Source organism: Elgaria multicarinata, chromosome 12 (genome assembly GCF_023053635.1).
Source record: "Elgaria multicarinata webbii isolate HBS135686 ecotype San Diego chromosome 12, rElgMul1.1.pri, whole genome shotgun sequence".
Taxonomy (NCBI): domain Eukaryota; kingdom Metazoa; phylum Chordata; class Lepidosauria; order Squamata; family Anguidae; genus Elgaria; species Elgaria multicarinata.
The window spans coordinates 34,016,456-34,039,522 of record NC_086182.1 but is presented as its reverse complement, the minus strand read 5'-3'; the positions used below and the strand labels follow the sequence as shown (position 1 = coordinate 34,039,522).

At 46.0% G+C, this 23,067-nt stretch overlaps 1 protein-coding gene across 1 annotated transcript; it reads right to left on the bottom strand.

The window, feature by feature from the left end:
• Positions 1-7,634: 7,634 nt before the first annotated feature.
• Positions 7,635-15,427, bottom strand: LOC134407401 (TLC domain-containing protein 5-like). Its single transcript, XM_063139163.1, has 2 exons — positions 15,229-15,427; positions 7,635-8,373 (listed from the first exon to the last, which is right to left on the bottom strand). Exons 1-2 carry the CDS (start codon positions 15,422-15,424, stop codon positions 7,835-7,837), a joined length of 735 nt encoding a protein of 244 aa, XP_062995233.1. The 5' UTR covers positions 15,425-15,427; the 3' UTR covers positions 7,635-7,834.
• Between the last annotated feature and the right edge of the window lie 7,640 nt (positions 15,428-23,067).

Below are 23,067 nucleotides of genomic sequence, written 5' to 3'. Positions count from 1 at the left end.
TCGCAGCGGGGCCGGGGCCGGGGCCTTGGCGACCCCAGGCGGGGCGCACGAGCCTGGGAGAGGAGGAGGAATTGGACACACACACACACACACACACCCGTCCGCGCGCGTAACGATTAGGGAAAGGAGGAGAAGGAAAGCTCCCCCTCCCCCCGATAAAATCTGGACTAAGAAAAATGAGCGGAGATGGCTCAGATAAGGGGCGGGGGGGGGCGGACACCTCCAGAGGAGGCGGGGTGAAAGCGGCGCACTTGGGAAGGGAGCTGCGCGCCCGGTGCATGTGGGGCGCGGGGGGGGGGGAGGATCTGTACCTGGAGGAGCCTCTCTTTACCTTTACAGGTGTTCCTGGAAGGACATCTGCCTAACTTATTTATTTATTTATTACATTTTTATACCACCCAAAAGCCGAAGCTCTCTGGGCGGTTCACAAAAATTAAAACCGTGAAGAGCATAAAAACAACCAACAAATTTAAAACACACATACAAAATACAATATAAAAAGCACAACCAGAATAAAACTGCACAGCAAAAATTAATATAGGTTAAAATATGAGATTAAAATAACAAAGTTTAAATTTAAGTAAAATTAGGTGTTAAAATACTGAGAAAATAAAAAGGTCTTCAGCTGGCGATGAAAAGAGTACAGTGTAGGCGCCAGACGAACCTCTCTGGGGAGCTCGTTCTACAGCTGGGGTGCCACAGCAGAGAAGGCCCTCCTCCTAGTAGCCACCTGCCCCACTTCATTTGGCAGGGGCTCACGGAGAAGGACCCCTGTGGATGATCTTAAGGTCCGGGCAGGCACATATGGGAGGAGGCGTTCCTTCAAATAACCTGGCCCCAAACCGTGTAGGGCTTTGAATGTTAATACCAGCACTTTGAATCGGGCCTGGACCTGGACTGGCAGCCAATGAAGTTGTAGAAGGACTGGCGTGATATGATCTCGCCAGCCAGTCCCTGTTAGTAAACGGGCTGCCCTGTTTTGTACCAGCTGAAGTTTCCGGACCGTTTTCAAAGGCAGCCCCACGTATAACGCATTGCAGTAATCCAAACGAGAGGTCATCAGAGCATGGATCACTGTAGCTGGGCTATCTCTGCCCATCTTAGGACGAGAGCCATGGTTGCAGTCTGGAGGGGTCACGGGGTGTGTGTGTGTCGATCATCAAAAAATTTCAATTGAGGATGTCGAAAAACTCCAGATTCAAATGTGTTTGTGTTTCTATGAATCCAACCTGTGGCTCTCTCCCCCACCTCGCCCCCAAGTTTCATGGATTCCCCAGGCTTGTGGAACAGTTGTTTTGTTTACTTTTAGGGGGATTGGGGCAAATTTGAACTTGCACGAATGGGTGTTGGCACTTGCACAAGTGGAACAAAATTCTTGTACATCTGTTAAAAGAAAAACCTGATTCTATCAATGTGCCAATGGTGGGTGGAAAGTCTGGCTGGGAGCTGGAGGACATCTTTCTTGGTGTTTATTTAACATCACAACTACTGATGAGGGTGGAAGCTGAAGCGTTTAGCTCTAAACATATGTTGAAATTACTCTGTCGTTAATCTATCTCTAATGTTATAAATCTGCCTCCTCCAGAAAAAACTAGCCATGATCACGCCATGAGTCAGGCTCAGTGATTACCTCCAGACTCTGACAGTTCAGACATTCATAACTTTGCCATCCACGTGCCTTGCTAGATGCGAGCAAATGCATTACGATAATGGGCACATGATTGTTCTAAGAAACAAGTTCCACAATAAAGAGAAATTGGCATGGGTCACGTTGTGGGACTGAGTACGTGTACACCTTCCAGTTCTCTCCCTGTCCAACTCAGGAAGCAACTTAAGGACTGATGTACACGTGACACAGGATGAGTCAAAAAGGTGCTGCTACAGTCCTCAGAATGGACTGTATCACTTCAGGATGCAGCTGGTGGAAATCACATGTTTGAATGTCCGTCCGTCCCCCCATGAACAAAATAAACACCTCTGTATCTAGCACTTCAAGAACAAATGTTCTAACCCAGCCCTCTCCCTGATGTATTTTTATCATCCCCATCCTCATCCTCATCCTCATCTCTCTTTTCTTGCTCCTGGTGGTTTTATTACATAGACATGACAGGCTTTGCCAAGTCATGCTGTTCATTATTATTATTATTATTATTATTATTATTATTATTATTATTATTGCTGGGAGATTTTTTTTTTAATGGTGTGTGTGGGGGGAATGGAGTCTGAAGTAGTTCACGCAATCTGCCATCTCAGGAATCTCATTGTGCTGCATGAGTAGACCAGCTACATAGAGAAAAAAACACCTAGAAGAGGAAAGAATGGATGCCTTAAGTAAACATGCATTAAATTTTTTTTAATTATTTATTTATTAATAAATAAATAAATAAATGATAAAAAAAACAAAAGGTGGTAGAGCCCTGAAGTGGTGGAGCAGACTGTTCCATTTTAGACTGTAGGCAGGAGAGTATCACATCTATGAATATTTCCTTACCTTTAAAACAACATCTGCAACAAAACCTCCCTGCAAGTGGACAAATTAGCTTAGCAGAAAGCAGGCTAGGCTGCAACCTTTTAAAAACGGAGGGATCTTTGTGTCTTTTTTTATATAGGGAACACTCCACCCCCCACTCACACACCCACACCCACACCTGTAACCTGATTCAGGATTCTGCAATCTTGGAGCATGTTTAGATGAGGACTGAAAGCTGTTCTGCGTGGGCTGGCCGACATGTGCAGCTAAATGACGTGGCAGAATCATGAGGTGATTGGGTGACTGCACACGTCATACAGCAGATGTGAGAGAGACGCTTTGAATGTTCCTCTGCATCATTCCCCTGTACGTAGTGAACTAAACCTGTAGACAGCTTAGGACCATCATAACTCAAATACCAGTTACTTTCAGATGACCAGATGTTTTCAGACAGTTGGAGCATGCAGCCCTGACCAGGGTGGTGTGCTGCAGCCAGGGCTCACAGGGCCAACACTACCTTTTTATTCGCATCCTCAGTCACCTCACTCATGCTCTCCTGCTTCTTCTGAGCTTAGCTGCAATCCCCACAGCAGCTGGGAGGAAACGAACAATGTATTGTTCTCTGTTGTAATGCAAAGAACTGAGGGCGTGGCTATGGAGACTTGTCAAGATGAGCACCTGCAGTGCAAAATGTCCAACCACAGCACTGCTCCTGATTTTCGAGCCGTAGTTAGAAAAGGTTGGGAAGAGTTACAGCTGTGCCACTTAACGGCCCTTTTCAGAAGACACCTTAAACCACCTTAAACCATGGCTTTAACCATGGTGACTAAGGCTTTCTGGCTTAACCACTATGGTTAAAGCTGTGGTTTAAGGTGTCTTCCCATTCAGACACAATTAGATTTATTTTAAGTCAGGCACAATTAGATTTATTTTCCCTAATGGGTAAGTCAGTTTGGAGACAATAATGTCTGGTTTGATTTCTTGATGACAGCAATTGGCTGTCACCAGAACTGTTCTATATGCAAACCCATGAATGACTACCAAGGCGGCACAATCCTGACATAGCTGAATGCCTTCCTCAGCAGGAAATGGACTGACTGCTTTGCTTCCTGGCTCTATTCCTACGCCTTTAATTGCAGCCTAGTACAGAGAAACATAGCAGGTAAAGGTGTCTGCTAGAGGCAGTGGAGCCAGTGTGGTGTGGTGGCTGAAGAGTTGGACTGGGAGTCGGGAGATCCGGGTTCTAGTCCCCACTTGGCCATGGAAACCCACTGGGTGAATTTGGGCCAGTCACAGACTCTCAGCCCAACCCACCTCACAGGGTTGTTGTTGTGAGGATAAAATGAAGAGGAGGAGGATTATGGGGGATTCCACACGTCGTACTGAGGCTGCTTCCGTGCGACCCCAAAGCGATCGTGTAACTTGCCTGGCAAAGAGACGAGGAAGAGGCCGCCGCCGCTGCCACCCACCTACCTCCTCGCCAGGCGAGGAGGTAGGTGGGTGGCAGCGGCGGCGGCAGCAAGGACGCCTCTTCCTCGTCTCTTTGCCAGGCAAGTTACACGATCGCTTTGGGGTCGCACTGGGGCCGCATGGAAGCAGCCTCAGTACGACATGTGGAATCCCCCTAGATATGCCGCCTTGGGTTCCTTGGAGGAAAAAAGGTGGGATGATATTATTATTATTATTATTATTATTATTATTATTATTATTATTATTATTTTATTCAAATAAACACAAGCACATTTAAAGAAACAAAGCACATCCACTCCACCCCCCACCGGAGGTCTAGGAATGAATTTATTTTAGATGAGCAACCAGTGTATTTTTTTATTGCTGGTTTGAGAGAGATCGAGTTCTTTTAAAAATATTTGTCACATGTGTAGCAAATTGGGAGGCAAGAAAATATCAATAAATATATAAATAGAGCATTATATACATATATCACAAGAGATACTCAGTGCTTGTACTGAGCCGTGCTACATTTATAGCAACTGCAGTTCGCTTATGCACCCCACTCTTTTAAGAACATAAAAAATATCCTGATGCTGGATCAGATCAAGGGTCCATGTCACATGTAGTCCAGCACTCTGTTCACACAGTGGCCAACCAGCCATCGACCAGGGGCCAAAAAGCCAGGACATGGTGCAGCAGGACCCTCCCACCCATGTTCCCCAGCAATTGGGGCACACAGGCTTACATGGCCTACCTTACATGGCTGTTGTAAGGAAAAAGGAGACAAGATACAATGAAACACTGTGAATTTTTTAAAGAGACATGAAGACTAAATGACTATTGTGGTGAGTAATTTTGCTTTGTCCCTCCTTGCCAGAGAGATCTCTCAGCTTCATCTGATTGCTGCCTGGGACTGCAGAGCTGAAAAGCAACATGATTTGGTCTTCGTCATCAACATGGGAGTAAGGGCTGCTAGGAGGTTGTACCTTGTGGCAAGTGAGTGGAGTTGGAGCTCCAGGTATGAGCCTTGCATAGGGAGGGCGGGTAATCAAAAAAGCAGAGCGGGGCAGACAAAGATGTAAACTGATTTTTGAGTTATTTGATTGTAAAAAAACAAGATTAGGAAGAGCAGAGAAAATCTAGCTCTCCCTTGGCTACAGGCCTGATGCTGCATTATCTGTGGTTATATTTATACGGCTGTGCTTTGTTTTTGATTTGTTTTATGATATTGCCTTAACAGAACATTGTAAACTGACCTGATCTTTTTATATCTGAAGATCAAGATTTGCATTTATTAATAAATACATGAACGAGTAAATAAATACAATTATTACAGCATACTCACTTAGGAGTAAGGCCAATTGAAATCAACAGGATTGACTTTCCAGTCAACATACATAGGCCCCGTTCAGGCAACACGCTAAACCATGCTGCTTAATCACAAAGTGGTTAACGGAATGCATATTAACCATTTTGTGGTTAAGCAGCATGGTTTCGTGCAGCCTTCCTCAACCTGGGGCGCTCCAGATGTGTTGGACTACAACTCCCAGAATGCCCCAGCCAGCTCTGCTGGCTGGGGCATTCTGGGAGATGCAGTCCAACACATCTGGAGCGCCCCAGGTTGAGGAACGCTGGTTTAGTGTGTTGTCTGAAAAGGGCCATAGTTTTGAACTGTTAGTGTGAGGTAGGGAAGGGTAGGTATGTCATCTACCTGTACATGCATGAACTGATGCATGTCTCTTCTCTGGTAGAGTCCAAGGTGAAGCAAAAACACCAGTCGCTTGCTGGCAGCATTCCGTCACCTAACTCGAGGCAGGCATTTGGAAATACCTTGCAAAGAAAGCTGACTTTACAGCTGCATTAAAATCTTCAAGCAGTCTCAGGTGTAGCCCTGGAAGATCAAGGGCAGCTTTCTGGAGCACAGCAAGATTAGGACAAATTATCCCCCTGATCATAGGAGAGAGTTCTGGATGACAGATTCAGCACACAGTAATGTAAACCCCCCCCCCACACCCCTCTCCTGTAAAAAGTAGCATGCCAAAATCGATAGCGCAACAACTGCAACCTTTACTCCATTCTGTCTGGAGAAAATAGTTATTGCGGAGATTCCCAAGTGACTTCAGTGTGAAGAGAAGCACCAGCATTGCCTTGACATCATCGAGCGGGAATTTGTAGCAGTGCAAAGGGAAAGCTGAAGCACTTTCCTCCTGGAATGCTAACGTCCATTTTTGGAGCAAGAGCTGGGAGTTCAAACCCACTGAGTTTGCATTGCTAAGAAGTTACACTTGATATGGCCCCATGGACATTGCTTTCAATATGTGTCTAGCAGTTATATGCTTTCCCCATTTTTACTCTAGAGTAGGCACAGGGGCCTTGGATCCAGAACAGGACCCTAGCATGGGGAAGAGGGGGGCATTTCAGATCTGGATGACAGCTCTTGCACTTATCCTAGAGTAAAAACAAAAATGTGATGTAGCTGCTAGTTGCTAGACAGTATTTGGGGGGTTGAGCTGCAAGGGTGTTCAGGGACCTCCAACTCGAAAGGAAGAAGGATTTACCCTCATGGAATGGGAGAATAAGTCCATTTGCAAACAGATGCAGGCAAAATTAAAATCCCCTACTGGACTAACCTGGACTGGGCCAGCACTAGAGCTGGCTGGTTTAAAATTAGTCCAGGTGCTGTTGCCAGGGCTGGGGCTATAGCTAAAGGGACAAAGCATGCATGGTGGCCTCAAGTTCGATGCCTGGCACATCCTTTTGACTTGAGAGTTTTTCAGTGGCAGGATTGGGCCATGGTAGGAGCCCTACATGCTAAACTGGATGGATGAACCAGGAATGCATCAGTGATGCCAGCGACAGAGCCAGGAACAATACATCATTATCTCAATCTCTGTGGCTTTTTCAAATGGAAAATGTAGATTAGATGATCCAATTAGACACATATGGCTAGTTGGTGGAATCAGAAGACCCCAGGTCCTCCATCCTCAAAGGTCCAGGAGATGATGATGATGATGATGATTATGTATATAGCACCATCAGTGTACCATCATGTTGCTCCTGTAAAGGGATCCAGTGCTTGAACCAGCAATCCCAGAAGACCCCAAGTCCTCCATCCCCAAAGGTCCAGGAGATCATGTTGCTCCTGTTAAGGGATCTAGTGCTTGAACCTGCAACCTCAGGATCTAATACTAGGAGCTTTTCTTGTAAGCAATCCAGAATTGCATCCTCTTCAGGGACAACAGGGACCCAGAGTTAGCCAACATCAGCCCTTGTGATTGGTAGATAGTAGGTGTGGATTGGCCATGTCAGATATAAATACCCAAAGTGTAGCATCACATAGGAATATAGGAAACTTCCACATACAGAGTCAGACCATGGGTCCATTTAGCCCAGTATCGTTGACACTGACTGGCAGCAATTGCTCTTCAGGGTCTCAGGCAGGATTCTTTCATAGTCCTAACTGGAGATGTTGGTGATTGAACCTGGAACCTTCTGCATGCAAAGCAGGTGCTCTAACCACTGAGCAACGGCCCCTTTCCATTCTCCTCTCTCCTGCTGGAATTGCCTGCAGTCACCTCTGAACCAGACCAGAGCCTACTCTTGCCCTGTCTGACACTTACTTGCCACAACGCAATCCTTGCCTCAAATCCACAATTCATTGTGATTCCTCTTGATGTCCACCTGCTATTAGGTTTGCAGGCTACTTGACTTTCTGGAGAAATCAATATTTTCTCCATGGCTTTGCCATTCTTTTCCTCAAGTTCTCTTCAAGAAGCAAACCCGCCCAGTATTCAGTCCATGCCTGATGGTAGCCTGGGCTTGAAGACACCTTATTCTGGAATGAGCTCTGAAGGTCTGTGGCTCCATTTGCTTATTGCTAGGTTGGGCGTGATGTCCCACTTGATGGTCAAGTTAACATGCAGGCGGGTGTCCATTGGCCTTGGGGTTCTTTCCTTCAGTTCCTTCATTCCTCCGTATGTGATATTTCTTCACTACTTTCCTCCTGGCAAAATTGTAGATATCCAGCAAAAATCCCAAGGACACCATGTACATAACTAGGACTCCACATTTGAGCATCCAGATGGTCCTGGGTGAAGTCACCACAGAGTGCATGATCCACGCTCCTCCAATGATCCGTAGCCCCAGGAAGAGCACCACAAACAGAGAATCCACCACATCCCCGACAAAGCCGTGGTAGCGCCCCATGTCCCGTAGGAACCATCGCATCTGCAGCAGAGGGTTGGTGATCTCACTCACGAAGGTGACGGCGTTGACTTCGGTGGCAGACTCGCCCAGGGCCAGCACAATGACCATGCCCGAGATGCTCAACATGTGGTGGAAGAGCATGAGGTCATCTTCGCTCTTGAAAGAAATGCACCAGCAAAGGTCAAAGATGAAGTATCCGAGCGACAGGCTCATCAGGCAGACCTGGGGGGTTGTGTTTGGGTAGCCTGGCAGGATGAGAAGAGAAGTGAGATGGTGTGTTCCAACTCAACGTGAACAAACTGCAAACATTTGAATCTATCACATTTATTTTTGTTTCAGGGGAAAAAAAAGACATTTGGCATTTGAGGTTCCGGACTCATTCCTTAGGATTTGAACTCAAGCCCCGTCATCAAGATTCGTGCACCCTCTCCAAAGGGAAAACTATCCTGCCCCCAAAAAACTGAAGAAAGAAGCCATCTTCAGAGGCCCTCCAAAGGAAGCTAAAAGGGTGGCTGGCTACAAGAGAGAGTTGTGGCACGCCACTCACGGAAAGAACTCCCCAAAGAGGTTCACCTGGCACCTTCATTGTTTATCTTTTCAGCACCAGGCAAAGACCTTTCTCTTCTCCCAGGTAGTTTAAGGCGTCTTCAGAACAGGGCCAGAGAGTCACAAAGAAGCTGCTCGCTGTCACTCTAGCTTGGCCTGCTGCCCTTACCGATCCTCCAAATGAGCTGATACCTGGTTATATTAATCTACTAACTTAAAAATGAACCTATTTATTCTAGTGGAGGCTGGTGGCTCCAATTTCAGTGGGATGGTGAATCCTCGCTGGATTTCTTCCAGAACTCTAAGGGAGCTATCCAAGGGGCACCAAGGATAGTTCCTTTCGAGTCCTGACGGAAACCCGGAGAAAATTCACCGTGACATCAGAGGCACCAGCATCCACTGGAATATTTATTTATTTATTTATTTATTTGTTGCATTTCTATACTGCCCAATAGCCAAAGCTCTCTGGGCGGTTTACAAAATTGCATGCTATATTGCATGCTATAAAGCCAACACGACACCATTCAACAACTCTCATGATAACCAGTAGAACCCAGGCACTGGTTATCACATGTAACCAGCGCCTGGGCACGGTAATGGAATGGATGAGGGCTAATAAACTGAGACTCAATCCAGACAAGACGGAGGTACTGTTAGCAGGTGGTTCATCTGTCCGGCGAGGTGATGTTTGCCCTGTCCTGGACGGGGTTGCACTCTCCCTAAAGGATCGGGTCTGTAGTTTGGGGGTGCTCTTGGATCCAGAACTGTCACTTGAGGCACAGGTGAACTCAATGGCAAAGAGCACCTTTTATCAGCTTAGGCTGATATACCAACTATGCCTTTATCTGGACAGAGATAGCCTAGCTACAGTTATCCATGCTCTGTGATAACCTCTCGTTTGGATTACTGCAATGCGTTATATGTGGGGCTGCCTTTGAAAATGGTCCGGAAACTTCAACTGGTACAAAACAGGGCAGCACGATTACTAACAGGGACTGGCCGACGAGACCACATCACGCCAGTCTTTTTCCAGCTTCATTGGCTGCCAGTCCAGGTCCGGGCCCGATTCGAAGTGCTGGTATTGACATTTAAAGCCCTAAATGACTTGGGGCCAGGCTATCTGAAGGAATGCCTCCTCCCATATGTACCTGCCTGGACCCTAAGGTCATCCTCAGGGGTCCTTCTCCACGAGCCCCTGCCAAAGGAAGTGAGGCAGGTGGCTACCAGGAGGAGGGCCTTCTCTGCTATGGCACCCCAGCTGTGGAATGAGCTCCCTAAGGAGGTTCGCTTGGCACCTACATTATATGCTTTTAGACGCCAGGTGAAGACCTTTTTATTCTCCCAGCATTTTAACAGTCTATAAATAAATTTTAACTTGGTGTTTTAAAGTTGTAACTTTGCATTGCTGCTGTTTTGGTCTGGTTGAGCTTTTATATTGTATTTTATATTATGGTTTTATACTGTTGTTTTATACTTTGAATGGTTTTAATTTTTGTGAACCGCTCAGAGAGCTCCGGCTATTGGGCGGTATAGAAATGTAATTAATTAATAAATAAAATAAATAAATGCTATTCTATTTGATGCCCTTGCTGTCCAGGGCCCTTATCACCCGATGGCTCCTGGATGCAAGCGAAGAAAGGGACACAGACTCAGGGCATGGGCAGCTTCCGCAGCACTCAGCCAAATCGCTTAGACCGAAGGCTCTGGGGAATTTTTAGTCACACCCACAAGGATGACAGGTGCCTTGTGAAAGGCCTAATCCTGGTGATCAGGAGCTGAACTAAATAGAGGAGAGGGCTTGTGAGGACACTGCAGAGGAGTTGACATTCAGCTCAGCCATGTCGAATCTGTTCCAAGCAAGAGAGAGGAAGGAAAGGCAGAGGTAACGAAAGAAGGGTGACAAAAGAACTGGGTGGGCGCTCTTCTCTCGGCAAGGTAGCACACAACACCACTTCCCGAGCACTCGTGCATGGCTCACCAGGTTTGGGGGTTTACCCTGTGGGGGAACGGATTTCATTTGGAAAAGGAAGGTCCTAGTCCTCATCATTATGGCTGAAAGTATGAAATCATGGTTTTTTATTTTATTTATTACTTTTCTATAGTGCCCAGTAACCAAAGTTCTCTCTGGGTGGTTCACAAAACAGAACTTAAAACCATATCATACCAGTGGAAGCTAGCTAATGGTGCTTCTTTAGAGTTCTGATTAGTTCTGACTGGAACTCGGAGCGGATTCACCGGCTCACTGACTTCAGAGCCACCAGCCTCCACTGCATAATGCTAAAATATATTAATATTAAATCCCCCCCGGCTAACAATCTACTTAATTTCCCCCCTTCTTCTTCTTCTTCCTGCCTCCCTTTTTCCTAACTTGTCGTAGCTTTTTAGATTGGTTAAGGACTGTCTTTCTTTTTCTGATTGGACATAAGCTGCTGTTGGAGAGCTATTTTTAGCTGAGGAGCAAGATAAAAATGCTTTAAGGATTCACTCCTATGCATGCTTAGAGAGAGAAAAAAGTCCTACAATTCCCAGCAGTCTCACGCCAGCAAGTCTGGCTCCAGAATGCTGGGAGTTGTAGGGCTCAGTCATTTCTACTTCAACACACATAGGATTGTGCCCTAAATAAACAACTAAATAAAACATACTATAAGCCTTTGCTGATCAGCTTGCTCATTCTCCGTGCACCTTCCTACAAGTCATATATTTGGTTGTTGTTTCATTTTAGAATTGCCAACATGATCAGCCATTACGAGCTGTGTGTACTAAAGAGAACCCAACAAAGAATTACAGCTGTTATATCTATATATAGTTTAATAAGAATTCCTTCTGCGGAACCTAACTTCGCTAGGAAACTTTCCTCTCTCTCCTACTGAGTCTTAAGCAAGCGTAAAATGGAGATCTCAGATAACAGCTGACCTTCTCCGAAACATTTTAGGAACTGCCGTCAGGATCCATGCTTCGGAAATTGCACAGATGTCATGACAGGCCAAGTCAAGCTTGTCCCCAGACCATGTCTTGATACTACACACTACTTACATGCAGATGGGATAACAATCCATGTGAACCTGAGTCACAAGGGCCTGTGTGGTATAATGACAGGCTGGCTAATTTTGCATCAGCAAAAAAGAGGGCACAGATTTGCATGCAATTTCTATGTGCTAATTAATAAGTAGAGCTGCTCTGTCAACCATCTGTCAGGGATGCTTTAGGGTGGATTCCTGCACTGAGCAGGGGGTTGGACTCGATGGCCTTGTAGGCCCCTTCCAACACTGCTATTCTATGATTTAGAAATAATTACTGTTATTTATATAGAAATGCAACACATCTCGCAGCCCATAAGGCCTAGAACCTAATTTTAAAACACATATACACACATATACATACACACACGAACGAAAACTGAGATTTCTTGCATGTGGGTTTCTCCAAACCAGAAGCTACAGTCTGCCGCTTTTTGTTCTATGCCAAGAAATCCCAGCTTCTGCATGTGTTGTCAATGGTGTAATGTATTTGTTCATTTTGAAAATATAATGGGTCTGTTCAAAAGGGTTAGCAGCCTAACCGTGGTTTAGTGTGTTGTCTGAACACCCTAAACCATGGCTAGGTCGCTAACTCTTTGGAAGCAAAAGGTTAGTGAGCATATTTAAACTGCGGATATGTAGCCACTACGGTTAGGAATGGTTCACATGACACGTTAAGTCACACAACACGCTAGGCCATAAGGTTTAGCTCAAAATGCTTAACCACTGTGGCTTAGTGTGTCGTCTGAACAGGGTCAATGTATTATGTTTCAACCTACTGATCCTCAGGAGGGGCAAAACTGGGGAGTTTGTGTGTACTGGGGTGAATGATCGTGGCAGGCTGGAAGATGCAGGCCGGAGAACTCATGTCAGCTGGGTGGGAAGTGCCAAAAGAGGAGAAGCTGGAGTGTTGGCAGTAGGGCTGTGCACAGACACCCCAAACCGCTTCGTGGCCCGATCTGGAACTTTTGGATTGGGCCCAAACCGCTTCAGGTTGATCCGACCCTCCCCTGCTCTGCTCCACGGAGCAAGATCTGGAGGGGCGGATCAAGATTTTGCCCCCTTCCCTACTTACTTGCCTCTGCGGCAGACAGCGGAGGCAGGTAAGTGGGGACGCGGGGACAAAATGGGGGCTGAATAAGCCCCCTCCCCCTTGCCCCTTAGCTGTCTCCGCTGCTGTCTCCGCACGGACAGCGGCGGCGGAGCCAGGTAAGCCCCCCTCCCCCCCACTTACTTGCCTCTGTCGCGGTCCAGCGCCAGCTTCAACTGAGGCCCAGGCCTCAGTTGAAGCCTGCGCCGGACCGTGACAGACACAGGTAAGCCCCCCTGCTCCCTTACCTGGCTCTGCTGCCGTCGCCGCACAGACTGCGGCACCACACCACCGCCAGGTGAGCCCCTCTCCCCCCACTTACCTGCATTCGGAGCCCCAGATGGAGGCAAAGCAGTTCGCCTCGATCCGCAGCTCCCTCGACCCGATTCACATCTGCCTTTGGCGCAATCTGAATCGGAGCGGAGCACAGCCCTAGTTGGCAGGGCCAGAAACAGTTGAGAGAGTGCGGGAGTAAGACATCACGTGGAGATCAGGATGGTGGGCACCTGGGTTAGGGGAAGCCGGGCGCTCCGGCTAAGAGACTGAGACATCCCTGACTTGAACCTTAGTTTTTATGTTATGTACTACTTTTCTCTCCCACCCTTTCCCCCTCTTTCATTTCTTCTACGTAACACCACTATAGTAGACATGTCTACTAAGACGTAGGTCTCACTGAATTCAGCAGGGCTCAGTCTCAGGTAAATGTGTATAGGATTGCAGCTTAGGTACCTCTTACAATATTTATTATTTCATTTATATCCTGCATTTTGCCCTCTTGCAAGGAACCCAAGGTGACTTATGTAGTTCTCCTCCTTTCCATTTTATCTTCACAACAATCCTGTGAGGTTGGTTAGTCTGAGAGTCAAGTCAGTGACAGACCCCAAATCAGCCAGCGAGCTTCATAGCCGAGTGGGGACTAGAAACTGGGTCTCCTACACCAGGCTGGCCCTCAGTTGTGGCTCATACTGGCTCTTATCTGTGTCTTAGGATAGACACACCTTCTCAGTCACAGCTTCTCTTGTCTCTGAAATGGGGATAATGATACTGACCTACTTTTCAGGGAAAACAACAAGGGACTAGAAGCCATTTATTAGTCTGTCACAAGCTTTCATGGTTATCAGAGTTCCTTCTATGTCCTGGACCCCCTGAGCAACTCCTGAAGGATCTCTGCCTCCTTAAGAGTTCCACCACCCTTCTTTTTATCTCCCTTTTCCCAGTAACACGGGGTTTAGGGTGGCATTAGAGATTGAAATGCATTGTGCTACAATAACTATATTTTTCTCATTCACCCCCATATTTCCCCCTCATTTTTGTTTGTGGATACAGACACAGAAGACCTGTCTGTCTGTAGCTGACAAGCCTGCAGTGTGAAAATTGGATCCCCATAACATCCGATAACTCTGCTGAGATTGATTCAAGGGAAGAAGAAAAAATGTTTTGTGTACGTTGGACACCACAGAGGCTTTCTAAGAAGAATTGCAATGAGGACAATGCCTCACTGAAGTACATGATATGGGACTGGCCTGCTGTGGCTACTTCTTCTTTTTTTTTTTGGAAGTCAATGCTTATATAAGTTTTGGTCTTGAAAAATTGGTCATAATTGTGGGTGTACATGTGCAATTACACCCTGGGATATGAGGATTAAGAGATGGAGAACAACAGTGGATCCTGGGAGTATTTACAGCTACAAGGAGACTTATACTCCAAGCTTGGAAGGAAAAAACACTCACCACCTATAGAATCATAGAATCATAGAATAGCAGAGTTGGAAGGGGCCTACAAGGCCATCGAGTCCAACCCCCTGCTCAATGCAGGAATCCACCCTAAAACATCCCTGACAGATGGTTGTCCAGCTGCCTCTTGAAGGCCTCTAGTGTGGGAGAGCCCACAACCTCCCTAGGCAACTGATTCCATTGTCGTACTGCTCTAACAGTCAGGAAGTTTTTCCTGATGCCCAGCTGGAATCTGGCTTCCTTTAACTTGAGCCCGTTATTCCGTGTCCTGCACTCTGGGAGGATCGAGAAGAGATCCTGGCCCTCCTCTGTGTGACAACCTTTTAAGTATTTGAAGAGTGCTATCATGTCTCCCCTCAATCTTCTCTTCTCCAGGCTAAACACGTAATGGACTGAAGATCTTACTGCTCTTGCTATGTTTGCCCCTGTCTCCTACGACCGTGAATGCCATATGGATGCTTATTTAGATATGTGAACTGCTTATAATAACATATATATTTGAAATGGAAAAGTTAATCCTAACGTTTATTTTTCTTTTCCCTATATTGAAGGAGATGTTGATGATTACTATATGTTGATAGGTGTCATGACATGAATCCACCCTCTTTTTTCTTTTTTCTGGTATGCCTGTTGTTACCATTGTGTTGCAAATAAAAAGTTAAAACAACAGCAACAACAATCCTGTTGAGGCAGAACCACCTCTAGTCTACATACCTGTGTGAGTCAAGGGCCAGGGTCCGTCAATAAGAACTATGTAGCCAGAGAGGAAGGTGGCAATTAGCCCGTGCATCAGAGTCACCAGCCGGCAGCTCCATTCTGGGCTGCGGTGCTTGTTCCGGAACCAGAAGCCGTGGTAGAGAGACAGCCAGACCAGAAAGCTGCAGACCACTTGAAAAACAATGGCGACCATGATCTTATGAAGGAGAGAGAAGGAGACAGGGACGTGTCGATTAATCTAGTTAACTGAGCCAAGCTAGACATTCAGAAGAATCACCTGTAGGAATATGTATGTGTATTCTGACTAAACAGTACCTCAGTTAAAAATAAAACCAAACTTCTAACATCAGCGAGATTACTATATGCACAGAACTGGAAAGGATCAACAGTACCTACAGTGGATGAATGGCTGGTGAAGATGTTGGAGTTGGCGGAGATGGCGAAACTTACGTCAACATTTAAGGAAAAGTCGACATCTAGGTCTACAACCGAATGGAAACCTCTGATGGGCTTTTTGCGGGATCTAGAAGAAAAAAAAAGATTTGTTTATCTGTGGATTCAACGAACGAGAAGAAAACTTTAAGATATCAAAAAGAGGGGTATTTCTCATTTTTTGTGATTAAAGAGTAGGAGAACATATTGTTACTTGTTTTTGCTGTGGGGAAAATCGGAAGCCCATTTTAAATGTATATGTGTTGTTTTTGTGATGTTTGTTTACTTGTTTTTTTATGTTTGGAAATAACAATTAAAAAGTTTTAAAAAATAAAATAAAAATAAAACCAAACTTCCTTCCTCATAAGAACCTAGTATCTCTTATTAGTACTGGGCTAACACTTCTCCCTGGAGAGCTAGCTCTCTACAGGCAGAGAGTTTTTAATAAGGGGAAATGTTCATGAAGTGCAGCCTGCATCATTGGGTTTTTCTTTTTGTTGGGGGGGGGAGTCTGGAAAGGAGGGGATGCCTCTGATGCACCACAGCAGCAAAACACCTGAATTCGGAGACCTGTATACATTATGCAAATTCAGATTCATAATGCCAATCTGCTTGTGTTTCATTTTATCATGCAATTTCTACTATTTTTGCGCAATTCTGGTTTTGCTAGTTATAGGAAAGGTTCAGGTGCTATTCAGGGCAGGGGAGTCTTGCCCCCTTGAGTGCAAAAAAACAACAAACTCAAGTCAATCTGCTTTGCATAGCAGCAGGCATTTTGCCCGCGCACTTTCCAGCAAATCATCTCAGAATTTCTAGCATCTCATTTCACCTCTAGAAACTTGCTCTTTTTAAAAAACAACAACACACGAATGCTGAGATTCTTGAGAAGTTGACAACCGCACCCAACTACCAAATGCTGCTCTTTTCCTGCAATGCTCTGGAACTGTAGCACGCTGAAAAGGCCCATCTAAGAAGATCAGCCCACTACTCATTTCACAAACGTGATGGAAGTGGTAAAGGTGGCTTTGCTTCCCTAAAGCAAGGAATGGCAACTTTTGTCCTTTTCACTTTTCCAACTGCTCCCTTGCTTCAGGGAAACTCACCATTCAGGTTCCTCTAAACAAGGCCTTCATGTGGAGCTGTTGCAATATGGAAAGGGAGTGGGCATTTAAGCAATTCACTAATGAGGTCAATTGTTGAGGACAACTGGTTGTAAATTGTCTAAATGACCTCTAGTTAGCTGAATGACAGTCATTGGGCCGGTTCAGAAGACACCTTAAACCACAGCTTTAACCAAGGTGAATAAGGCTTTTTGCTTTATTCACTGTGGTTAAAGCCATGGTTTAAGGCAGTGGTTCCCAAACTTTTTCAGGTCACCGCCCCCTTGGTTCCACAAACTCATGCCCGGTGCCCCCCTACCCTACACTATAAAAATCATTATTCAGAATAGCGGTTTTCAATGACCCACTAAGGAAGATAATAACAATAAAATGCAAAACGGTAACAATTAATTGAATATTTATTCAAAATCCAATTACATTTTTTTAGTTTATTCAATTAAACGTAATTGATGAACTTGATCCAGTGATATCTTTTGAAAGTCTGACAGTCATTTAGCAAGAATATTAGATATCACATTTAGTAACTAGGGTAGAGTACCTCACTATTCTGTAAATTCTTAATGGGATGGATGGGCTTGATGAAGTGATACCAGTTTCCCAATGTCAGGTTTAAAGTCGCTTAACATGAGTCTTAAATCTCCACATTTAGTAATCTGGAGTCGATTTCTTTGCTTGGAGAGAAGTAGGCAGAGCACACTAAAACCACATTCCACCAAATATGTTGTAAATGCAACCAGGAGCTTCTGAACCACTCTCCATAGTGCAAGATAGCAATTCACCGTTAAAAGGACTCTTCTTAAATAGTATTAATACATGTGTGGATTCTTCCCCTATATGGCTGGGGACCAAATTACCTTCTCCCATGAAAATGTCCCTGGGTTTTAAGACCTTCTGGAGAGCAGCTTCTCAGAAAAGACCACCTTTGCTACCCCCTTGCCTCTTAACGCCCCCTTATGCAATCCCACTGCCCCCAAGGGGGTGGTACCGCCCACTTTGGGAACACTGGTTTAAGGTGTCTTGTGAACACAGACTGGCTTTCTGGTTTAACCACTGTGGTTAAAACCATGTTTTAAGTTGTCTTCTGAACAGGGCCATAAGAATGTTAAGAAGAAAAGACTACTGATATTCTGAGCTGGCTATGTGTGCCTGATCCCCAACCACTTCAGAAAACCACTGATATTCCTAGACTGCTGTTTGGGAGCAGCCAGAATTTGGACAGACCAAATCCAGTGTTTGTTTCTCCTCCCATGTAGCCAGTGGTGGCTGGTGGCTCCAACGTCAGTTAGCAGGGAATCTGCTCTGGGTTTCAGTCAAAACCAGCCAGAATGCTAAAGGAGCTATCTAAGGTGTTGATTGATTGAAATGTGGAGGGGATTCACTACCCCACTGACCTTGGAGCCACCGCCATCCACTGCAAATAGCTGATCGATACCATTACCATTTTTAAAAATGAAGAAACAAGTAGGGATACACATGCACTGGCTCAGGCTAGAAATTAAATGGACAGGGCCAATTTACACAATTCTTCAGCCATGCCGGGACGTTGACTTAGAACTGTTCTTCATTGCAACTAGATTGGGGTGATTAATGATGATATATAATCAACTTCCAAAGTACTGAAGGGTCTCAGTGCAGAATGGGACCCTCTGGCTACAATAAGCCACAACCTTTGCTCCTGAGTGTTCCTGTCTCTCTCTGCCAGGGATGGACAACTTGACCCTCCAGATGTTTTGGCCTACAACTCTCATTGTGCCTCACCATTGAACTTGTTGGCTAGATCTGATGGGAGTTGTAGGCCCAAAATTCCAGAGGGCCGCAAGTTGCCCACCCCTGCTCCATAGCTTAACACATTTGCTGGTGGGTAACAGATCTCTCTCTCTCTCTCTCTGAAGATTCATGAGACTATGCCTTCCACATGGTGGCTGCAGTTTTTATGATAATGACTCTTGGGTGAGTCATGTTGGGAAGAAAGACTCCATATCACATTGCTGAAGGGGGTAACTGTTCATTTGAATCCACAGTGGACCATCAAAAGAGTTCAGAGCCCCAACTCCTTTCTTTAAATAACTGAGTTTTCTACACCGGTTGCCATAGCTTGGTGAGGTTCCATGCTCTAACAAAAATAAAATAAAATAAAATTGCAACCCTGGTACAAGACAGAACAGAACACAGCAACAACAAAAATGAAGCGGAAAGTGGCACTGTGAATTGTTGCAAAGGAAACAAGACCTTTATCCAGATGTTCAAGGGAGCCTTCACTTCTATGAAAATCCCAAAATTGACAGGAGCAGCAAGATACACCACCTTGTGGCTTCCCCAGAAATTGCAACTGCCAGATTCGGTAACTAGATACATTTTATATTGATTGATTGATTGATTGATTGATTATATTTCTGTACCACCTTTCTGGAATCAACCAATGTGGTTAACAAGAAGTTCAAAGTATAAAAACCCATGGTAACATAAAAACATACTAAAACAATGGCAACAACAGTAGAAACCTCCAGTATCTCTCCTTCTTCCTCTCTCCATTTCCCCTTTTCTCCCCTTCTTCACCTTCATGTTTCATTCTGTCTCCTTCTTCTCCTTTCCTTCTCTCTTCCTTGCTTAAAGAAAAACGGACTCTCAAAGAAAATGGCGGTTATGGTGGACATACAACCATTTCCGGTCAGGTTGGAGCTTCATCCCACTAGCTGAAGACCACTGAGGTAGCAGACAACTTCCTATAACCTGGGTATCCTTTCCAGGATTTTGCTTCTTTTGTTCTCTTCCTCCCAACCCTAAAGTTGGGGATTTCATAGTTCCGTTAAGTGACTCCATGCAAAAATACAGCTGAAGGACTCTGATGCCCCCCCCAATTACTAACAAGCAGAGCTCAAGTACCTTGAAACAGGAACAGCTGTGTGAATCCACAAAATATTCCTGGTTCACCAGTGGCCTCCTCCGTAGCTCCTTGTTGAAGGACGTACCGGTCCCTGAACTATTCTGCCATCAGCTAGGCAGGGACACTTTCCTCTTCTCGTTGTTCTTTCCAGAGAAACTCAGGCGGCGGCAGCTTAACCTGAGAGCCTAAAAGCAGCGAAGCAAGTTGTCCAGGTGAATTACAGGCCAGGATCTCTTACAGCCTTCTAAAGGAGGTAGGTTGCTTTATGGCCACTGGGCCTTTACAGTCCCTTTTATGACATCCCTACACATTGGTTGTAAGTCCAGTAAAACCAGATTCTTTTGTGATTACACTTCAAAAGCATCTGAGTGTACAACTGGCTTGGACAATTCCTGGTTCGATAGGGATGGAGACAGAGAGAGAGAGAGGAGCTCTACTGCTTTTGAAATGGGATTAGTGGAACCACATCGTCCCATTACCTTTGCATTCTTTTCATTTGCAGGAGTGAATCAGGTGCTACTCAGGAACTCCAGCATCTGCCTGGCAAAGACAGGAATGTGTATCTTGCGCACAGCAGGAGTCTTGACTCTCTTCCAGCCGGCATTCATTTTTTTGAGCTCTCGGGAAGGGGGGGGTGGAGCACAAGGCAAAATGGGTCCGGGCCAAAGGCAAAGGGTGTGGGACCGAAAAAGCTCAAAGCTACCTGCATAGTGCAGCTGCAAGCTCTGACTGCCAGCATTTCAACCTTTTAGAATGAAGGAGTGGTGGAACCACACAACAAAATCCAGGACCACATCAAAGAATTGGTGGCAGGTGTGGCCAAGGAAAGGGACTGTGGTTGTGTGGGATGCCCCAGAAGGCTGGACTAGGTCTCCAGTTGGGCTGGAGGAGAAGGCTATCAATGGCTACTAGCCCTGATGGCTGTGTGCTACCTCCAGTATATGAGGCAGTAAGCCTGTGTGCACCAGCTGCTGGGGAACATGGGTGGGAAGGTGCTGTTGCACCATGCCCTGCTTTGCTGATCCCTGGTCGACCACTGTGAACAGAGTGCTGGACTAGATGGACCCTTGGTCTGATCCAGTTAGGTGTAAGTAACCAGCTGTCTTTGTTTTTGCCTTGCAGGTCAGAATTGACCATTAGCTTAGCACCTTTTTTTTTTTTAGTGTTTTTGGCTATAGTTTTGATAAAATTCTTGATCTCACTGACCAAGATCCTTCTTGGGGCTGAAAGGCACCTGGGACAGGTGGATGTGTACTAATATAGTGTAATAAACTACTATTAGAAACAAGTAAGGTCATCACATTTGTGGACTGTTTAGTTTCCATTTGGGTATAATTTTATATTGTTTGTTATATAATTGAATTTTTACAATTACTTTTTATTTACATGGACACTGCAGTGTCCATGTAGTTATAGACGGTGAGTAGATTTAGCATATTTTGTAGTATGGATTAGTTATTTTTATTAAAGTTTATTTAATGGTAGCTCTGTTTGAGTTTTGCACTTTACAAGTTCTCTTAACCCCATTTTGCTTTGGGAGTTGTAGTCCAACATATCCAGAGGGCACATCTGAAGGATGATGGGCTTGCTGGGGATGATGGGAGTTATAGTCCAACACACCGTGAGGGCACGGTGTTAGCCAGGCATGATAGCAGCAGTAGGCCAACATACCCAGAGGGCACTGTACTGGCAGTGCATTATCGGAATTGTAGTCTCAAACACCGGGAGGTCACCATATTTGGGAAGGCAGGATAGTGGGAGACATTTGGGGGTGTGGGAGGGAGCTAGCCCCTGTTAACCCCTTGCTCTGAATTCTGGCCGACATGAACCACAAGCCATGTTGTTTCCTACTGAAGTTGTAAAATGTCCTCGTCCAAACATGCCTTTCCAAAGGAAACTATTAAGTTTCTAGCTGCAGGTGATGCCTCCATCCACCTATGGTGAATATTACTCAACAATAACCAGGAAAAACACATTTGCTTACCATCGCTTCTTCACCAGCATGCTTGTCCCTCATTAGTACTTGTTTTGAAAGAGGGAGTAAACAACATGCATATGGGCCATTGAGTGGGCTGTTTTGAATAGGGTCATGCTCTGCTCCATTACGGATCCCTGGATCTGAAGCTGAGCGGGCCAATCTGGACCTCTGAAGCCCGGTTCCAGAGCGGATCGGGGGAGATCTGGATTGGCCTGAAGCAGTTCAGAACGGTCTGAAGCGATTCAGACCATTCCAAAGCTTCAGAGCTAGGTAAGTGGGAAAGGGGGGCTTACCTGGCTCTGCCGCTGCTGCCCATGTGGCAATGGTGGCAGATCCAGGTAAGCCCCCCCCCATTTCCCTGGCTCCATTGCGGTCCGGGCGGCAGCTTCAACTGCGGCCCAGGCCTCAGGCTGGAAACAGGCTGTTTCTGGCCTCAGGCCTGGGCCGCAGTTGAAGCCGCTGCCTGGACCACGGCGGACGACCGAGCCGGGTAAGAGTGGAGGGGGGCTTATTCGGCTCCCATTTTGTATCCCCTTCCCCACTTACCTGCCGCGGAGGCAAGTAAGTGGGGAAGGGGGGCAAAATGGGGGTCTAACATTGATCTGGACCTCCGGATTGCGTTCTGGTTCTAGAGCGGATTGGAGGAGATCCAGATCAACCCGAACCTGTTCAGGCCCGATCCGGAAGGTCCAGATCGGGATCCGAAGTGGTTCGGGGAGGGGGTGTACAGTCCTAGTTTCAATCCCGCTGCTTCTCCTGCACACAGCAGGAGATAGCAGCAATGTCTGTCTTTAAAAATAAATCGGACTTACTGGGGTGTTTTTTTGTCACGTGAAAAAGCCTAGAAGCAGCAGGAGGTGCACGGGGAGGCAGACGGCGTCGTGAGAGGGACCCGTGAAAATCTGTGAGTGCCCAGTAACGAGCGTGCAATAAAACGCTCATCTGATGGAGCTCAATATCCCCCTGGCGAGAGGAGCAGAGATGAGTGAATAAGCCCTGTGTGACTGTCATCTTTCACACTGACTCAAGCTCTGCAGGAAAAAGGAATCTCGTTGGCTGCAGTGTGACAAGGCCAATGGAAACCATCCCTCTCCTGCGTTCCTTTGCCCATAGGAAGAGCTTCCTGGGGACTGACCTCAGTCAAGAAGTCATGAAGGGTGTAGCCTCCCCGCCGCCCCCAGGATCAGGAATGTAGAGGTAACGTGCCTCTGAACATTGAGGTTCTAGTTATCTATCATGGCTCACAGACCACAAGACACCTTAAGGGCCGGGGCATGCTAAACTGGGCCCTAAATCAGGGATTTAGGGTGACCTATCAATGGCTACTAGTCCTAATGGCTATATGCTAACTCCAGTCTGCCTATGCACACCAGTTGCTGGGGAACATGGGTGGGAAGGTACTATTGCACTCCTGACTTGTT